The 21,697-nt window shown below is 45.3% G+C and overlaps 1 protein-coding gene across 2 annotated transcripts in view; it reads right to left on the bottom strand.

Annotated features, from left to right (window-relative positions):
* The window catches only part of NFXL1 (nuclear transcription factor, X-box binding like 1), a 212,374-nt gene that overhangs the window by 17,958 nt on the left and 172,719 nt on the right, over positions 1 to 21,697 (bottom strand). For both annotated transcript variants that reach the window (XM_082259587.1, XM_082259588.1), the window contains exon 20: positions 19,929 to 20,033. In XM_082259587.1, coding sequence (XP_082115713.1) covers positions 19,929 to 20,033 — 105 coding nt within the window. The remainder of the gene's footprint in view (positions 1 to 19,928; positions 20,034 to 21,697) is intronic.

Genomic DNA, 21,697 nt, shown 5'->3' with positions numbered 1-21,697 from the left:
GAAATTGGCAAGGTCTGTATCCCTTTAGGCGCGATTTCTTTTTTGAGAGGATCTAGTCAAAACAATTGGATTTTTGACTTGCCGTAAAATCAATTTCTCTGATGTTCATTGACGGACACAGCTCCTGATCTTCTTAACCATTGGGTTATACTGCCCCTACAAGAGTAGGACACTAGGCAGAAAAAAACGTCTGGCTATGCCTATAGGCAGTCCCAGGGGGTATACTCCCTTGCTCTGCTTTTGTTACAAGCTGTGTCAGAAGAATTACCACTCCACAGAGGGATGGGTACCGTGTTTGTCAATTAACTTCAAAGAAATGGATTTTACAGTAAGTAAAAAAATCCCATTTTCTCTTTCGTTCATTGACGGACACAGCTCCTGATCTTCTTAACCATTGGGATAGGATTGGGGTGGGAAAAGCGAAAAATAATTTCTCAAGGCTAACAGGAGCTCAACCAAAACAGGAGCTCACCTGAAAAAAACAGGTCAAAGAGGACCAGGTCCTCCAAAAAGCAGCCTGCAAAACCTTGTGGCCTAAGGAAGCATCTGCAGATACCAACACATCCACTTTATAGAACTTTGTGAAAGTGTGCACCGATGACCAGGTGGCTGTCTTGGCCTTGAAGGCCATGGAGGCACTGAGCGCCCGGTTGTGCCTTGACAAGGAAAGGAGGAACCAGATCCTTGATAGAATAGGCTTGAATCACTGTCTGTCTGATCCATCCTTGAAATGGTCACAGAGGAAGTGGAAAACCCTTTCCGAGGCCCATCCGTAAGCACAAATAGTGGGTCTGATTTTCTAAAAGACCCCGTAGCTGCCAGGTACATCCTAATCGCCCAGACCACATCCAAAGCATGCAAAGCAATTTCCTTTGGATGTCTTGGCCTGGGACACAGGGAAGGCAACACAATGTCTTCATTCAAAAGAAAATCAGAGAAAGGAATGACAGGCAGGGGCGAATAACCACCTTATCACTGTGAACTATCAAGTAAGGTGAATGACAGGGTAACATCGCCAATTCCGAAACCCTGCGAGCAGAGGTGAAAGCCACCAAAAAGGCCACTTTCTGGGACAGCGTAAGCAGGGGAATCTCCTGAATATTCTCAAAAGGAGAATTCTGGAGGACTGAGAGCACCAAATTGAGGCCCCAAAGCGGCAACAGAGACTGCACTGGAGGGGTCAAGTGCCTAGCTCCCTGAAGAAAAGTATGCACCAAGGAGTAAGTGGCCAAGGGCTGTTGAAAGAAGACGGCTAAGGCTGACACTTGACCCTTGATTGTACTCAAGGCCAGTTTCTGCTCAATCCCCGTTGAAGGAAGGTTAAGATCCGAGCACCCAAAAAAGGGCAAGGATGAACCCCAAGAGACTCACACCACGCAATGTACATCTTCCATGTACGATGGTAGATCTTCCTAGAAGATGATTTCCTAACTTTTAACAGCGTTGGAATCACTTACTCAGACAAACGTCTAAACTCAGACAAATGGTTTAACTGTTGAACCTGGCGTTCAACAGCCAAGCCGTCAAAGCCAGAGAATGAAAAGCAGGCTGGTAGACTGTTCCTTGGGACAGCAGATCATTTCTGAGAGGAAGCTTCCAAGGTATGTCGGCGACCAGCCACACCAGATCGGCGTACCAAGCCCAGTGAGGCCAGTCCGGGGCAACTAAGATGACCGGAATCCCTTCTTCCTCAATCCTGTAGAAGTCTTGGCATAAGCTTGAGAAAAGGGAAGACATAATTCAGACAATACTGACCCCCATGGGGCCACCAGCACATCTGTGGCGTCCGCGAGAGGATCCCGTGACCGAGCCACAAACCTCTGCACCTTTCTGTTGAGCTGGTACGCCAACAGATGCACCTTGGGGATGCCCCCCTGGAGACACAACTGATAAAACCTCTCTGGATGAAGGAACCACTCCCCTTGGTCCAATGCCTGCCGACTGAGGTAATCCGCCTGCCAGTTTTTCAACCTGGGAATGTGTACAGCGGAGAGGGCTAGAACGTATCGTTCTGCCCACCTTAGAATGGCAGCTACCTCCAGAGCTACCAGGACACTTCTTGTGCCCCCCTGGTGATTGACATAAGCCGCAGCCATGGCATTGTTGAATATGATTTAATGCGCACTGTACATCCCTGAAGATGATGCGGCCAATGTCCCAGGCACAGTATGATTGCTCAGAGTACTAAGACACCGATCGGTAGTCTGGACTCTCTGAGCATAAATTTTGCAGAGGAAGCCTCCCCAGCAGGACAGGCTGGCATTTATGGTGACCACTGTCCAATATAAGGGGAGGAAGGATTTGCCCAGCTGAAGTTTCTGGAGTTTTTCCAGAGGAAGGAGCACTCTGGCTAAGGCTGAGTCCAGAGTCAGACCCAGATAGTCCAGCTTTGTGGACGGAACCAGAGCAGACTTCTGAAAATTCAGAATCCAGCCAAACACCCTCAAGCTTGTATGGTGATGTCCAGGTTTTCCACCAGAGCAGTAGGAGACTCCGCTCGCAGGAGGTCATCCTAGTAGCCCAGTACCGCCATCCCCCATTGGCATAACAATGCTAGCACCGGGGCCAACACTTTCGTGAATACCCGAGGAGCAGAAGCGAGACCAAAGGGTAACGCCACAAACTGATAATGCTCCTTTCCTACAGCATAGCGGAGGAAGTGCTGGAGATGGACACTTATGAGAATGTGAAGGTAAGCGTCCTTAATGTTGATGGAGGTATGAAAAATCCCCCTGATGCAGGGAAGCCACCACCGTGCAAACGGACTCCATTTTGAACTTCTGCACCTGCACACAGCAATTCAGCGCCTTGAGATCCAGAATTGGACGCACCTTGCCTTCCTTCATGGGGACTGTAAACAGGTTTGAGTAAAACCTCTGAAAACATTCCGAAGTTGGAACCGAGACCATTACCCTTTAAAGTAAAAGGTCTTGAACCGCCCCAAAAAGAGCCTGTAAGTGGACCGGGGACAGTTGCACGTTGGAAGAAAGAACCTTACCGGAGGGCAAGAATGAAACTCGGTCTTATAGCCAGACCGAATGACCTTGTGGACCCACCTGACTTGTACCACAGGAGTCCATGGGTCTGGGAACCAGTAAAGATATGCCAGATACGGGTGAGGGCGCACCTTCAAGCTGAAGGGGCCTTGACTGCGGGTCTAGAGAAGGTCGTTCTTGACCTTTCCAGATCAAGTTCGCTTGGATCCTCCAGAGGAGGCCCCGAAGAGCTCCGATCCCTTGTCAGTCCCTGAGGGATGAAAAAACTGCTTATGAGCCGAGGAGGGGGGCCCACGTCTAAGACGAGGGTCCTTACCTATAGTAGCCTGTGGAAGAAAATTACTCTTCCCCCCTGTGAGACCTTTAATGATGTCATCCAGGATAGCACCAAGCAGGTGATCTCCTTGAAAGAAAAGATCAGTCAAGGCCTTTTTAGAAGCTTGGTCCACAGACCAGCATTTGAGCCAAAAGACACACCGAAGGACCACTGCCGATACAGAGAGCGGAGCCACTAGGGGAGCCGCATCCTAAGAGACATCACAGATAAACTGCAGCCCTTGGACCAGCTGGTCCACCAGCTCAGCAAAGGCATGGGGGAGATACTCCCCCCTTCAGGTCAAGGTGCAAAAGCCTAGCCTATTCAGTCAGATTCTGGGACACCAGGGCAATGGTGAATATCGGCCTCAGTGCCGAACCAGCCAGGGTCTATACATTGCGGGCCACAGTCTCCACCTTCCTGTCAGCCAGGTCCTTAAAGGCCTGGGACTCTTCAACTGGAATCATGGTTGCATTGTTCAATCTGGAAACCGGAGGGTCCACCACAAGTGGAACAGTCCATTTCTTAAGAAGGGACTCCTCATAGGGGTATCGCCTAGCAAAAATGCTTAGGGACCCCAAGGAGACACTTTGGTCGTCCACTATTTAGTGACAAATCTGTCAAAATAGGAGGGGAAAGGTAACACCTTTTCTGCTCTGGATGGCTTGTGCATGCCAATAGGGTACCTGCGCCTCCACAGCAGCTTCAGCTGCGTTCTCAATCTTTTAGGTCTCACACACAGCTGTAATCAGTGCGTTTACCAGCGCCTTTTCGTACGCGGTTGCAGAAGTGGATGAATTCTTCTCACTATCTGAGGATTTATGGCCTTCTGTAACCCTTCTGTGTACAGACCACCACCAGGTAGCCATATTGCATTTTAAAGAACATCACAGCACTGTAGATTAAAAGGGAAAGAGAATTTTGAATAACATTAATTTACAATATAAATTGTGTCGCAATTGTATACGCTAAAATGTTTTTTTTTTTTATTTGCTAAATTTTCCCCCGAAAGTGGAGTTACATTTTAAATTTCTACTAACCAAGAAAATACTATGTGCACACCATAAGGCTTCTTCAAAAAGGGAAAACTTGAGGTGTACATCATAAACATACCACACTTTGGGGTTGATTTACTAAAAATCTGATGTTCTGGGTTTCTCTGCCTAGAAACCAATCTTCCAGGTTTTTATTTATTTCTTTTTTTTTTTGGTAAAAGCTTAACTAAACAAGTTGAAGTTAAAAGCTGATTGGCTAGGGGGCGTGGCGACCGTCGTTCTGTATGGGCACCGGAGACTTCAGCTCTGCTATCTGCAAGGGAATAACGGCCTCCATATTAGGGCTGAACGATAGTCGATGTGATAATCGACTATCGTGCTGCAGGCGTGGGCGATAGTCACATCGCCGAAGATACGATATTAAGGCACATAGGCATTAAGGCAGGGAGAAGTCGCCTTGGATCCCTCCACTCAACAGCCCCACACTGCATACAGCCTCGGCCGAGGCGTAGGCCAGCCTATCCGGCGGTGAATGACGGCGGGCGGGTGGGCATTAGTACGTTGTGATCCGGCGGGGGGGGGGGGGGGCCAGAAGCAGGAAGTGGCTGAGAGCGGGCTAGAGCGGCGTCTGCAGCGAAAGACGAGTCCGGAGGTTACCCCGGAGGGACGGGAGGAGCTGGAAGCTACAGCTGATGTGCTTGTCTTGCAAGGAGCTAAATGTGAGTGCAACCTTATTGTATTGTCCTTTATTAAAGCGTTATTATCCGAGGTCTGCGTGCGCTCTCTTTTTTACAGTTTGGTATCTGCTATATATCCACCACCCAGTGGAGTACAAGAGGAGCTGCAGTGACCTGGATAAACTTCTTTCCAACATACAAATTGTCACAAGTAGGGATTGGATTCAGGATCAGCGCCAATGTCTGGTGAAGTACTCATATATTAATTAGTGCCTGATGTGGGTTCTTGTTGATTGAAATGTGTTCTTCTACCGGCTCCTACCACCACTGTGAGTCCCGAGACTGTGCCTAATCCACACTGAGTGTCAATCCCTAGTACAATACCATTATTAACCCTGGCCTGCCTTAGCTGTATCTGCAATTACAATCAGAAGAAGGCTGTGCTGCTGCCTGCAATACTCCATGATTTCCATCTTAGCATCCCTACAGTAACATTAACCCTGGCTGTCCCAGCCGGTAATTGTTGACTTTAGCCTGGATTGACGGCTCTCTTAATATCGCAATATATATAGTTGAAAAAAAAATATCGCAATGTACTTTTTTTCCCAATATCGTGCAGCCCTACTCCATATCCACGCCAAGTAGCTCCTACCGACATCACCGGGCACCGGAACATCCCCTCTCTCGTGCTGTCCCAGAGATGACCCGAAGCTGAAGAAGCTGTCTGGTTTCTTCATGCCGGTCTGCAGAGAGCTTCAGCAAGATGGCAGCGGGAGTCAATCTCTCACAAACGAAACGGCCTTCTAGCGGCGGCCACCTTCCTCTTGCCCCAGTCAAACGTGGAAGATGTGAGGCACACAGAAAATGGAGGAGAATTACCTCCTGCGTCCCCTGGCACGAATATCCCAGCGAAATTGAAGCCTAGAAGAGATCCCCGCCAGATGACAGCGCCGAACCTAATATGGAGGTGGGTGAATCGCACAATAATATCATCTGATCCTATAGCATCTTTCCCTACAGTGGGTCAGGCTATGACTGACTAATGAATAAATATTATTGTCTTTACACTCCTCAATTTAAACCGATATGCTTGCCTGCTTTCAAAAGTGTAACAGTTACATCCAAGCTCTTGAGGAACGAGTATGCAATTTAGAGGACTCCATGGGATTATGTATGGAATCATATAACATGGTAGATGCGCACACATCTCTCGCAGATGACATCATATGGTTAAAATCCAAGGTAGCAGACCTGGAGGACCGCTCCAGGCATAACAGTTTAAAATTAAGGGGGGACCCCCAAATCAGTAAAGCCGTTCAATCTCCCCCATTTTGTAAAAGACCTCTTTCGCACGGGTAACAACATCACTGACGCCAGGAGACATCACAATCAATTGTATCCATAGAATCCCTAAACCTTCCTTCCTCCCACCAGAAGTACCTAGGGAATGTCCTTTTGAAAATGCATTACTTTCAGGCGAAGGAAACTATTCTAGCAACATTTCGCAAAAAGGATACCCTCCCTGAAAAGGCTAATGGCATACAGGTCCTGCAGGACTTCTCGGCTCACACCTTGCAGAGACTGAAAAGTTTTAATCTCCATTGCCAAAGCTCTGAGGAACCACAATATAGGGTACCAATGGAAATACCCAGCCACACTTAAAATCACTAGAAATGGAGCAACTACCATCATTAATACACTCGAAGAAGGAATCCACCTACTCAAAAATTGGAAAATCATTCCCGTGGACCCTCCAATGGCCCAATCTCATGGATCCACAACCAAACGCCAAAGAGGGAGGAATCAGAACTCGGACAAACACAACCATAAGAAAAAGTGACAGCTGACCCTATCGCCCATGCTTTATCAATAGCATGCAGGCCGGATTCCCTTGCAGACCTTGGATTAGTATATCCTTCTGCTTACTTACAAGTTGTGTTCCCCTACATTCTGGAGTCAAACTGCGCGAGTTCTCGTGAACTTTTTTTTTATTCCTCTACCTACTTTTGATCTATTCCCTTCTTCAATTTCTTTACTTTCTTATATCTTAAGAACCTCTGACAACCTACTTCATTGACTCATCATGGCTAACGTTCTGAGCCAAACCCTCTACGATTCCCCCATCCACCTCCTCTGCTTTAGGCAGTGTGCACTTAGCAACTTCTACTATTATCAACAGGATGAACTCTCAAGATATCGCTCAAGGACATACCGGCCAATAGCAACCACCGGTTTCTATTTACAAGGTCACTCAGCACGAATGGCCTGACTAGTCCGTGCACATCTCCAACTACCATACCACGCCAATGTCCCTTAAGCTTATGTTTATTAACGCCCGTGGTATGAACCATCCCACTAAGCGCTTCTCCTTATGGAAAGAAGCCACATGTTCTAAAGCCGTCATGGTTATTGTCTAAGGCAGTGTTTCTCAACTCCGGTCCTCAGGGCACACTAACAGGCCAGGTTTGCAAGAAAACTGAAATACATCACAGGTGATAATATTTGCTGCTCAGTGATTCTAGTATTCAGTATTCTAGTCTGCATCTCCCCAAGGTAATACTTAAAATCTGGCCTGTTAGTGTGCCCCGAGGACCGGAGTTGAGAAACACTGGTCTAAGGAACCCACTTTAAAAGGTCTGAGACCCCGAAATACCTGCACACAGATTTCCCGCTCACATTTTCTGCTGACTTCACCAAAAAGAAAAGAGGTGTTTTAATCGCCATTAAAACACACTGTATAATTTCATCTCCACTCATCCATAATAGAAGGAGAAGGTAGATACTTGTTTGCAAGATCCACGATATCACCTACACTATCGTGGGAGAGTATGCCCCCAACTCTAAGCAGTAGAAAATTTTTCCAAAAAGCTCTCAAACTCCGTGATTGCTCCTCAAATGGACTCCTCCGCTACTAGGAAATATTGTCCATCCTCCTCCCTATCGCTAAAGAGGACCTCTATGATACATGGAGGTGCTTGCACTCCTCAGAAAAAGACTACACCTTCCACTCTCCCAGGTTTAATATGTACTCGTGCATAGATTTGCGTTTGGTTGACAAGTGGTTGTTGTAGCGGGTGTCCTCTTCCGAAATTGCTGACATTACGTGGTCGGACCATGCACCTCTATTTATCACAATCTCGGAATCGAACACCTATAGCCCTACTTTGCTTTGGAGATGTAGCAATAAACTCATTAACCAATTGCCGACCGCCTCCTGTATATTTACTGCGGCACGCAGCCGATTACAGGCAAAGTGACGTAGTACTACAGTAGGTCGCTTGCCAAAGAGCCTGTAGGGGGTGAGCGCACGCCGCTTGTTTCCTGCCTAGCCAGCGCATGTGACCGGCTGCTCCGATGGCTGCCGGCCACTCGCGATCTCCTGCAGGAGAGGGAGAAAGACAGATGGCTAAACACAGCCGTGTCATTCTCACTGAAGTAGGCACAGAGGTTATGCGATCCTGCTATATTGGATCGCATGTCTGTGGTTACTTCACTAGCCACGCCCCCTAACAGTTAAAATCACGCCCCTAGGGACACACTTAACCCCTTGATGACCAATAAAGTTAACCCCTTCCCAGCCAGTGCAATTTTTTACAGTAACAGTGCATATTTATAGCACTGATTACTGTAGTAATGTCACTAGTACCCCCAAAAGTGTCAAAAATGTCAGTCAGGGGTCCGCTCTGTCCGCCGCAATGTCGCAGTACCGCAAAAAAAATAAAAATAAAAAAAAAATCGTAGATCGCCACCATTACGAGTTAAAAAAAAACAATAAAAAAATGACATAAATCTTTCCCGTAGTTGGTAAACGCAATAACTTTTGGGCAAACCAATCAAAATACGCATATTGCGATTTTTTTTACCAAAAATATGTAGCAGAAAACAAATTGGCCTAAAATGTTGAAAAATTTTGATTTTTACATTTTTTTTGAGATATAAAAAAATGTGAAAAATATTATTTTTTCAAAATGGTCGCTATTTTTTTGTTTATAGCGCAAAAAATAAAAAAATCGCACAGGTGATCAAATACCACCAAAAGAAAGCTCTGTTTGTGGGAAAAAAAGGACGTCAATTTCATTTTGGTACAGCGTCGCACGACCGCGCAATTGTCCGTTGGTCAGGATGGAGGTAACCAAGAAGGCTTTGTTACACTCTACCCAGCAGGTTTTTGAACATGGCAATAAAAATAGGAGACTTTTGGCCTGGTTGGCCAGGAGTCAGGTTCCGTCCATGCCAGTGGGTTCTACCTGGGATGGGAGGGGTGAAATAGTTTCCTCACCGATAGAGGAAATACAGGGGGCCATTGCTGGGATGCAGGTGGGTAAGACGTCGGGGGCAGATGGACTTCCCGGTGAGTTTTACTCGGCCCATGAGGAGCTGTTGGCTCCGAGGCTCTTTTACCTGCTTTCTGACTTTTCCTCCCTGGATTCTCTCCTGGCCTCAATGGAGGAGGCGGTTATTGTACTGGTTCCTAAAGCCGGCAAGGACTCCTTGGACTGTGCGTCCTACCGGCTCATTTCGCTCAAAAATGTGGATGCAAACATTTTTGCGAAGATTTTGGCGGGCCGCCTTACTACCATGATTGAGGATCTGATCAATGTTGATCAGACTGGGTTTATGCCGGGTAGGGGAACGGACATCAATATTAGACGGTTGTTCCTTAACCTGTCCAAATCCTATGCTAATTCTGGTACTAGGGTTGTCGCCTCCCTTGACGCTGAAAAGGCGTTTGACTCAGTGGAGTGGGAATATCTCTGGAAGGTGCTGCGCCGCTTTTGCCCGCGGTTTGTACATGGCCTCAGATTGTTATACAGAGCCCCCAAGGCGAGAGTCCGTACTAATGGTGATGTTACCGGATCCTTCCCACTCCACCGGGACACTCGTCAGGGTTGCCCTCTGTCCCCCAGTTTGTTTGCTTTGGCCTTGGAACCCTTGGCCATTTTAATCCGGGTGGAGACTGCGGTAAGGGGCCTGCGGGTCGGGGCTTTGGAGGCAAAAAATATCCCTCTATGCAGATGACACCCTCTTATACTTGCAGGATGCGGGCCCTTCCCTTCAGGCAGCGTTGACGTTATTTTATGCGTTCGAGGAATTTTCGGGTATTCGTATCAACTGTTCCAAATCGGTGCTCTTCCCTATTGATGATGATGCGGCCCGGTTGGTTCACCCGACCCCCCTCTGCTGGGTGTCGGAATTATGGTATCTGGGCGTGCAGATCGCCAAGCCTCTGTCTGCAAGCTATGATAATAACCTACTGCCTCTGCTTGCTGATCTGAGGGTGCGGTGCTCCTCGTGGGCCGGCCTGCCGCTGAATCTCTTGGGGAAGATTAATTTGATAAAAATTATGATTTTGCCCAAATTTACCTATATTTTTGTTGGGTTCCTGGCAAATTTTTTTTGGGGCCTGGGCTCGTTCCTATGGGGTAGTTCGGTCCTGTGGCTGGCTAAATCTACGTTGTGGCTTCCGACTGCTCTGGGGGGTCTGGCCTTCCCTAATTTTCAGGTCTATTATTGGGCGGCGATCCCGGTGACATTCCATTGGTGGTTCCAGGGTTCTAGATTTAATGCAGCCACTTGTTTGGAGGCGGCCCTCCTGGGTTCTTTTGCAGATCTGAAAAATGTAACGCTGCACGCTGACGAGACTGTTGGGGACCACATTAGAATTACCTGGAGGGTGTGGGTGGCAGCTAGACGTAGGTTTCTGCAACCCAATCACTGGTCTCCAGCTCAGCCCTTATGGGGGAATCCCTTCCTGCCACATTTGCGCTCTGTCCCAGACCCCCAGGTCTGGGCTCGCTATGGTGTCAAGATACTTGCAGATATCCTGCCTTCCGGTACCGTTCTGTTTTTCCTGCAGCTTCTTCATAGATGTCATCTGCCTGCTTGGAGGCAAACTGACATCCCGTCGCTCGACAGGGAGGATTGGGAGCTTGGTCCTAAATTGGTTGTCTCCTTGCCAGACAAATTAATTCAGGTGAAATTTGTACACAGGGTTTATTATACTCCTGAGAGATTACATCGCATATACCCTGCTAGAGACCCGGACTGCCCCCGCTGTCACGCACATCGGGGTACTTATTTTCATATGTTTTGGGATTGTCGGATCATTGCTAATTTCTGGGCTGAGGTTTTTGAGGACATAAATTCCCGACTGCAGATCTCTCTCCCCCGCCCTGGCACTATTGGGTATTCATGATGATGATCAGACGGCACATAGTTCCAAACTGCTAATTTCTTACTTGCTGTACTATGCCAAGAAAAAGATTCTGCTCAAATGGTCCTCGCCCCCCCTCCCCCGGTGTCTCTTCCTGGCTAAAACTGGTTGATGTTGATCTGCCAATGTACAAACTTACTTATATGAATAGGGGCTGTCCCTGGAAATACGGCAAGGTGTGGGCCCCCTGGACTGCTGAATGATCCCATTTCTCAACGCTTCCATCCTCCTCTTTCTGCTCCTCCCCCCCCCGGCTTCCTGATGCCTGCCTTATCCTCCTTCTCCCCTCTGTCTTTGCCCCCCCCCCCTTCCCTCTTCTCCCTGTGGCCCCTTTTCTTCATCCTTTCTTCTACTTCTTCTCCTAGGTCCCTCTCCCCCCCTCTTTCCTTCCTTCTCTCCCCCTTTACCTGCCCCCCCCCCTTTCTCTCCTTTCCCCCTCTCTCTCTTTTACCTTGTTTCCTTCCCTAGTGGGAAGTTACTCTGGGTTGCATTGTACAGTTATTTGGGCATTACGGTGTTTTGCTGCTATTGGTTCTCTACTGCGTACCATGTATGCTCCTCTGATATACCTTTGTCTTCTTTTTAATTGCATTGTGCATTAGTGACGTTCCCTTACGTCCTGACTCTCCAGCTAATTTTCTTTACTTAATGCGGACAATAAAATATATGCCAAAACATTGGCACAAAGGCTGAAAAAATGTCTACCCTCTTTGATACAGCCGGACCAGACAGGATTCGTCACGGGTAGACAAGCATCTGATGCCACCAGACACGCGATTGATGTTCACTATGCTGAGCGAAGTCAAACACCTTCTCTGCTACTCTCTATTGATGCGGAGAAGGCGATCGACCGAGTCTATTGGGGTTATATGTCTCAAGTGTTACACAAGTTTGGTTTTAGGGGCACAATTCTCCCAGCCATACTAGCTCTGTACTTAAATCCTTCAGCTCAGGTGTACACCTCAGGTATACTTTCCAAACTATTTGGTATTTCCAATAGAACGAGAGAGGGGTGCCCCCTGTCCCCAACAAGATCCAATTACATCGGCTAATAACAGGATTTCTCTTTCGGAAAAACCTCACATTATCAACCTGTTCACGGATGATGATATTTTAATGTTAAGGACCTCTAAGCCTCGCCCCCCATTTACCCAACTCTCAAAATTCAGCAGAATATCGTATAACAAAGTTAACCATTTCAAATCACTGATAATGAATATGAATATCCCCAATCCCGTTGTGGTGGCATTTTAAAAAAGAGCTTACTGTACATCTGGGCCAAATCTAACATCCCCTATCTGGGCATAATAGTCACCCCTTCTCACCACACTTGCAAAGGCCAACTATAAACCCCTAATCGCCAAAATTGAGTCACAATTAAAGAAGATGGCTTTAACAGAGATGTCTTTGGTTGGCAAACTAGCGGCCTACAAAATGCATTTTCTCCCTCAAATTCTATACATGTTTCCGTCCCTCCATATACCAGTCAAACCATTAACCCTGACGACGTCACCGTATGACGAAACGCGTCGGGATTGGCTGAAACCTTGACGGATGCGCAGACGAGGGACGCGGCAGCCATCTTGCTGGTGGGATACCCACACGATTTTTTCATGTTACATGCTGGATGACATCTCCGTAAATGTAAGCTGCTCTCTTATTATTTAATAAACTTGTTGATGGTACTGCACCATGAGGAGTATTCTTTTATGTCCCCTGAGCAATTGAAGGAACAGTTGGGAGTCTGATCTGGTCGTTTTAGGAGGAGACGTACCAAAGTGTTTGGTTTTCCCTTTGTTACCGGTTCATTTACATTCAGAGTGTGTTTGACCCTGCGGGGTCTTTAAAGCTGGTAAGAGTACCTTGGTATTCTGATTGGTGGTGGACTCTCCTGCTTGCACCCCCTTTTTATTGGGATTTATGTGGATGGGACTTTCTTTGCACCTGGGACTTGTTTGCTCCTTATCATCAGTTAAAATTATTCTATGTTGATTAGCGCGACACCATTTTTTTATTAAACCATTACACCTGAATTCCCTTACACGACAACTAAAAAACTTTATATGGAAAGGGAAAAAGCTTGTGCATCTCTGGACTCCCTAATTAAAACACAAGAACGTAGGGGGAATGGAAATGATAGACCTACAGGACTATCTCATGGCAGTTCATTTGGACCACTTGAGAAACCAGTTCAACCCTTCTGCAGAACCTTTATGGTTGGACATAGAAAAAGGTATTCACAAAACCCCTAATTTATGCTCCTTACTGTACGCTGGCACTTGGAGAGCTCAGAAGCTAGCCTCATGCCTACCAACTACTAAAGCATCAATTTTTGACTGGGGGAAGATAGCAAACTCCACCTCCACACCTTCTATCCTGTTCACCACCGATATCCCTCTGGGGACTCTAAGACACCTCATCCCTGACATTTTCCTGAAAGACTTAGAGAAGTTTAACATTAAATCCTTATCAGATCTTCTCGAGAAAGATCAGTTAACCTCTCCAGAGACCATGATAGCCAAATACAAGCTCCCTCCTAACACCTTGGGTAAATTATACCGCATCTATTATTTCATAAAATCTTACCCACCTCCGACTATAAAGATAAACCCCAAAATAGCACAACTTTTCTATAACCCCCCCAAAAAAATTAAGGGAATATCACTTATATACAATATCCTCCAAAATAAAGCCAAATTCAACAAAACGAAGCTCCAATGGGAGTCGGACCCCCAAAACTCCTATACTGATCACCAGTGGACCCAAGCTACCCGTTACTCACACTCCACTATGCACTGTGTGAACCACTGGGAAATGGCCTTAAAAATATCCCTTAGATGGTACCTTACTCCATGCAGATTAGCAAAAATGTACCCTACAAGCTCACCACTGTGCTGGAGAGGATGTGGCTCCAAGGGTAATATCATGCACATAATATGGTCGTGCAAAAACATTCGTAGTCTTTGGTGTAAAGTATTTCAAATAATATCAGACATAACCAGCATCTTGACCCCCGCCAATCCTGCACTGGCCTTACTCAATTTAGGGATTGATAATTTCCCAGTACCGTTCAGGGGCATAGTGGCCAATATTCTTCTTTCCACCAGACTATCACCAGACACTGGAAACAAGACCCATCCCCTAACCCTTCTGAAGTGATTAATGCAAAACACTTCATTTGGGAAAAATCACTAGCCATACAAAACAACAGCCTACGCTCCTTTGATCTAATATGGAACTTATGGCTCCTATGGTATACACCTTGAGAACTCAAGATCCCCTGTCATACCTGGTTGTTAATTTCTGTTGCTCTAGCTTAATAAGTGGTTAATAATTAATAATCTATGATTAGAAATCTATACATAGGAGTATTGTTGTCTCTGCCTGCCTCCACCCTACCTCCCTCCCCCTCCTCATTACTTCACCAAACTCTCTCTCTCCTTTCCTTCTCCTCAATCTATCTCTCTTCTTCTTCTCTTCTCTTTTGTGTTTACTTTCTTATATGTGAACCTCCACATTGGCGGCTGTGCCCGCTTCAAGTTTCTTTTACTCATTTTGTTAACCTTTTTTACTTCTGTTCATTTAAAAAAAAATAAAATAAAAAGAGAGAGAATACCAAGAAATTTGGACAATTTCATGCTCCCAACTTTGTGGGAACAGTTTGTGGATGGCCCCTTCCTGTTCCAACATGACTGTGCACCAGTGCACAAAGCAAGGTCCATAAAGACATGGATGACTGAGCTTGGGGTGGAGGAACAAGACTGGTCTGCACAGAGTCCTGACCTTCAACCCAATAGCACACCATTGGGATGAATTAGAGAGGAGACTGCGAGCCAGGCCTTCTCGTCCAACATCAGTGCCTGAACTCACAAATGCGCTTCTGGAAGAATGGTCAAACATTCCCATGGACACACTACTAAACCTTGTGGACAATCTTCCCAGAAGAGTTGAAGCTGTTATAGCTGCAGAAGGTGGACCAACTCTATACTGAACCCTACGGACTAAGACTGGGATGCCATTAAAGTTCATGTGCATGTAAAGGCAGGCGTCTCAATACTTTTGACAACATAGTGTGTGTGTATATATATATATATATATATATATATATATATATATATATATATATATTTATTATTGATTTATATATATTATAATTATCCACTTCAACCCCACTGGCTGATGAACATATAAGTATTCTTCTAAATGTGCAGTACATTAGAAATAAACTTTGCTTTGCATGATAGAAAAAAAAGAAAAAAAAAAGCTGATTGGCTCCAATGCACAGCTGCACCATATTTTGGACTCTACTGTTTTAGTAAATCAACCTTTTTGTCTTCATTTGCAGAAATTCAAGACTGTAGACAACACTGTTTTAGAACTTTTACTATATTCTTATTTTAAAAGGGGGAAACGCTCAACTGGTATTTCAAGTGGGAAACCATTCATGGGACTGAAACAGCCAGGAACAGTCCAAACAGATGTATCCTGCACTTTTTTTGAGCAAGGCAGTAAGGAAACACAGTTGTTATACAAGAGAGCTTTGTACAGCAAGTTCACAGCTTTAAAAAAAAAAAAAATAAATAAATAAATAAATAAACTTTTTCATTTAAAAAAAAATACAACAACAAGAAGTCCCAGTCTTTTACATTCTTATCAATAATCTCCTTTAGCACAACTGTCAGGGTTCCATTCAACTGTTCTAGCAAACCATCAGTTTTGGGGGTGGTACACTAAGGTGCAAAGATGAGTCATTTTCAAGTTATTTTTCGTTTTTTAAGCTGCCTTTGACATGAAAGGTGTTTCCTGATGTGTAAAAATTTCCATACCACTATAGGAAAACATGAAAAAAATCTAAGAGGGATTGCTGCTGGATATTGGATGGCATAGGTCCCTTTCACATGGCGCAGATTCTGCCCGCTCAGTGGGGAATCTGTCTGCTGATCCCCGCTGAGCAGGTAGATGGCTTGTGCGTGTCTGCTCCGCTTATGCAGAGATGACACAGACACAGCCCACTGTCCTCTATGGGCGCTCGAATGTAAACAGACCGCCTCTGTCCATTTACATCCGACCGCCATCCGATCCAAAAGACGGATGGGGGACGGATCCTCATCAGTCTGTTTTTAGCGGATAGGATGTTGGTTGGTGTCAACGGTCGTGTCCGGCGCTCCATAGAGGGCAATGGATGGTTCGATCGGATCCACTTAAAAAGCTGACAAGCGAACCCGATCGGTCCGCCAGTGTGAAAGGGGTCTTAGTCAAGGGCTACCACTATATGCTAATGACCCTGGTGGACTTTGGAGACCCATCAGAACAATGGTAACTCTCTCAACAGGTACCTTAGGGTACCACCAACTTCAACAATGTGGTTGTGGTACATTAGGTTGACACTCAGAGAAAAATCTGCAACACTCCAACTGCTTTGTAAACACTGGTCCAGAATAAACCATGCATAATCCACTCGTCATTTTCTACACCTAAAGGTTTGCACAAAATATGAGAAGGTCAGATCCAACACCATCCTTGTGGGAGTGTCATGGCTGGGCTTTTGCTATTACTAGCAGCGGTCTTCTCAATGCTCTAGGCTGCTCAGCTGATGGTTAATTACCAGGCACATATTGTTTCCACAGTGACTCACCTGGTTATCATTACCTGCCTTATTAGTCCAGCCTACAGCCAGCCCCTTTTAGCTATTTAAACTGCCTTGCTCTTTACCTCCATGCCTTTGTGTGGTCAACCTCTCCAGCGTGTGCCTGCTGTGTTCCTGTGTATGACTTTGCCTGGCTGACATCTCTTCTGATTCCTGATCCTGATTTTTGGCTTCTGACAACGCTGACTTCTGGCTTCCTTATTACCACTCGTCTGAATATCCGCTCTGGCTTCCAAACTCTGGCTTCTGTTTTGGACTGCATTCCTGATCGGTTTTATTTTTACTCTTACATTAAAGTTGTGATGTTAACTGCATTTTCTGTCTCTGCCTGGTTTATGGTTCCTTACAGGGAGATTGGTGAACCACTAGCTGCTCCACAACTTGTTCTTGTTCCTTCTATACACTATACAGTAAGTTATGGCATAATGAAAAATGAAGGTATGCCAGGCAAACTTCTGGTTCCTGAGGTACCCCATATCACCTTTACATTTAATATTTCTAGCACTTGAGAAGTTTCACGTTTCACTTGACTTCCCAACCATGAACAGGTGTCAACATTCCCCTAAAGTTCATGCAAAATATTAACAGCATTTACTTCAAACACCTTTTTTGGACTGGTTAACAGTTTTTTCCCTACAGTTCCCAAAACAGGAAAATCACAGCTCAGTATTACACTATGCATGTGTGTAGCAAGTTCCTTGACATGCTTTACAATTCCATTAGATAGACATATCTGCCTTTCAGTCTCAATTCCTAGGTGGGTTGCAAGAACAAGCTTGGCAAATGGTGACATACGTTTCTCCAGGTCACATTCTATAGGCTCAGGGGGAACTTGGCAGCAGATATCTCACTCCCTGGCACTGCCAGCACCTAGAATGCCAAGTTTATCTCAAGGAAGAGATGCTTTTTGGGCCATTGCGTGCTTTGCTACCTTTCTTAAGCGCCAGTTTACCCCTTAGATTAAAAAGGAATAGTCTTCCCTGAGGGTGAGGTTTTCCTTTTTTAAGTGGTTAACTGTGCTGGAGGACAGATCACCTGATAGCGCTCAGCAGCAATAATGTCGCTCCAAAACTGACTGTAATGTTTAGGTCTGGGGAATGGGGTGTCAAAGGATTTTTCTAAACAGGCCATTAATACTTTTAGCAGTATCATAACAGAACTTGAGTCTGGAAAGCCTCTTAGGGGAAGTCTGGTAAAAAGAGCACCAATGGTGTTTTAAACAGCAGTTAGCCAGAGACTTGTATTTAAGCTATGTCATAAAAAATCTAGCAAGCTCCACAAGCCTGAATGCTGGTAGTAACCAACTATTGTAAAGCATTTAGACCAATACACAGGTAATCTGTCTTTTTGTGACCCTAAGCTGTCCTTTATAAACAGCCTAGCTCTCAAAATAGACATTAATTTTACAGGTCCAGCTATAATTAAGATAAAAAACATCAGGCAAGACTCTGATGTTCCCGTTCAGACCACACACTACACAATCTAAGCAGACTTGAGCACTTTCAGTTCCAGCCACTGGTTTGTAAGGTCCCCTGGTCTCCCGGAACAATCAACCCATCTCAGACTTTGCTGGCTTTCCAGGGTCAAATTCCCACCTGAACAACTGCTTTGACTTCAGGATACTCCTTGACATACTGGGGTTAGAAGTCAACGTAGGCCTTCTCTAACAGGGCTTGTAGCTTCTGTTGTAGAGGCAGTTTCACTAATTGCTGTCTCTCCTAGGAGGCCTGGTGGGCTACAGTCAGCTGTTGCTTCTGCTGGGCAACTTCCCTAATGCTGATTATAATTTGCCAAAACGAGCGGTTTAAGAAGTTCCTTTATTTTGTTTAACACTAGCTGTCTCTCTTTAAGACACAGCCTGCACCTAAACACTGAATTGTAAGGAAAACAGACTCAACTGGTACTGGCAGCAGTAAACTATACATGAGATAGGGACACCTAAAAACAGAAAGCAGGTTTGAACTGCACGATTATTCAGCAAGGCAGCAAACCATTATAATTTCAATGCAGTACAAGTCCATAACACAAAACAAACAACACATTTGCTCCTGATAGACACTTAGGTTCACACTAAGGCAACACAACTCTGTACTACTTCGGGGGCGACTTGTGCATTGCCATGCACCACGACTTCAGAGCGACTTGCAGGGACTTCACATAATGGAAGTCTATGCAAGTTGCTCCGAGGTCGCCCCGAAGTAGTACAGGACCCTTTTTCTAAGTCGGAGCGACTATTAGAACGGGTCCTGTAGCAGTCAATGGACCACGAGGGAGCGCGACTTGTCAGGCTGTCAAGTCGCCTGACAAGTCGCGGCAGTGTGGACCGGCTCTTACTAAACTCAGGTCAGTTTCTGACTAGATCCTAATGAATTCCCTAAAACAAACAGGCAGCTCTTGTATATTTTGTGTGTTCTGTCAGCAAGTCAACTACCACAGCAGAGAGAGCTCTGAGCATCTGTCAGCATGCAAATATAAAGGCCTGTGGAGAGCCAACACTAAAAATGAGATCTTGCTACCAGGTGAGATGTGGACCTAGGGATGGAGGAATTACCCACTCAAAGCTCTACAAAGGCTAGGCCCAAGAACAGAAATGATTAGGATTCTAACCATCATAAATCCTGATGCCTCACACCATATGTATGTGGGAAACCTAGGTGACCCAAACACACCATCCACAATTCTTTCCACCAGTAACTCACATTACATACTGTTGAACCATGTATCTCTAAGTTTTTTCTTGGGGATTGCAAATTTTCTTTTACATTTTAAAAAATTGAGATCCAAAGCACAGTAACTCTTGGAAACCAGACATCCTTGATTGCAGGTGTGATTTACTGTACATTATTACTATTTTACCAGCCTTAATAAATTGGCTAAAGCAGACACTTGAATATGTTCTAAAAATGTCCAGAATTTGTGTTTCGAGTCTTTTTATAGGAGCATAGCAGATATAGATGCAAACACACTGGACGTTATTATAAAACCATGCAACGAGAAATGATGTGCTGACAAAGCAGATGAAGTACCATACAGAAAAATGTTAGTTTTTAAAAGATTTGTTTGATAAGGCAGATATACTAGACCTTTTTATTTCTCCGACAAGGACATCTAAGTTTAACTTTCTGGATACACAGAAGTGAACAACTTCCCTGGTGACAAATGTCTTTGCACCGATGTCCACAAGTCAGCTGAAAAAAAAAAAAAAAAAAAAAAAAAAAAAAAGGTAAATAAGGTTTAATAATTAAAAAAAAAAAAAAAAAAAGTAGATAATATGATTCAGTTCATAAAAATGAAATGTTACCATGAGAAGCTTATTCTTAAAGCAGCATTAAACCTAAAACCAAAATGTATCATATTGCAGCTTTCAGAGGTGGTGCTGTGCAGTGCTGTGTGTACGGAGCAGAGAAGGCGGGAGAACTGTCAGCAGAGTCAGCCTGCGAGGAGAGTGCAGCGTGGGAAGAGTGAGTAGAGACTACTCTGATCGGACCCCCTCTTCCCCCGGACTGTTGAGGTTGCGGGAGACCAGGGGACCGGAAGAGGCGGTGGGTGATCAGGTGAACAGCGGGACCGAGGAATCCAGGGATCCAAAGGACAGGCTGACCGTAGGCGGCAGGTAAGTGACAATATAGGAGCGGGAGATGGGTAGGAGACTGACAGATGGACTGAGGGAGGAGGATTCACCGTTGGCCTACAAGTGTCAGTGCCAGTGTCAAGTTACAGGGGCGGCTGTGCAGGAGCACAGAGACACAGATTAGGTAAAGACTGAGACTGTGACTAGACTGACTGACTGAGGGTGTAGTGTGAGTACCTGAGTGCCTGAGCGTGAGTGCCCGAGCGTGAATACCTGAGCGTGAGTGCCTGATTACCTGAGTGTGAGTACCTGAGTGTGAGGGCCCAAGCGTGGGTGCCCGATTGTTGTAAAGTACCAGTGTGTGAGTTCCAGAGTGTTGTAAAGTACCTGAGTGCGAGACACAGAGTCAGGAAGCTAGAACACAGCTACACAGGACAAAGTTACATTTCAAAATCCCCATTAGATTAGATTAGTAGGTACAATGCCTGGTGGGTGTGGAGATGCAGCTCAATGTACAAATACTGTACTGGTGACCCTAGCATAAGGAACAAACATTTCAGAGAAAGGGAATACAATAAGACACGTGGCCACTCACTAAAACTAGAGGGAAAACGGTTTAACCTTAAAATACGTAGGGGGTTCTTTACTGTCAGAGCAGTGGGGATGTGGAATTCTCTTCCACAAGCAGTGGTATCAGAGGGGAGCATCGATAGTTTCAAAAAAATTTTAGATGGGCACCTTAAAGACCACGCATGCACACACACTAGGTTGAACTGGATGGACTGATATCTCTTTTCAACCTCACTATCTAACTAAAGCTTACCAATTATTATGAGGGTTGCATCAGTTTTAATTTCTTTGGCTCTTTTCCCTCTGTTTTCACCTGATCTTGCCAGTATCACACCTACTGTATTAGCAAGACAACTCTGGAGGAATGAGGACAGGAGGCACAGCAGGCAGCAGCATTGTCAGTTTTGGGAGGGGGGCCGGGGGTATAGTGTTAAATGCATTAGTAGACTTAGATACACTGACAAATTGAACCCAAACTCCAGCTCACACTTTATAATCAATTGCTACAGCAAACAGATTTTTCCTTTTGGGATAAAGGGTGCATGAATAAAAAAAAAAAAAAAAGCTGTTCATTTTAATTACCCCTGCTAGTGTTAAGTGGTTTGAGCCTAATACATTCTGCTTGAGAGCTTGAGCTTGTAAAAAACATACTTGTTTGCTGGATTTCCAGAAGAAAATAGAACAAAGAAAGCCTAAAAAAACGAATACAGC

This window comes from Pelophylax lessonae, assembly GCF_965119305.1.
Source record: "Pelophylax lessonae genome assembly, chromosome: 1".
Classification (NCBI taxonomy): Eukaryota; Metazoa; Chordata; class Amphibia; order Anura; family Ranidae; genus Pelophylax; species Pelophylax lessonae.
This window is presented reverse-complemented; position numbering and strand designations above follow the sequence as displayed.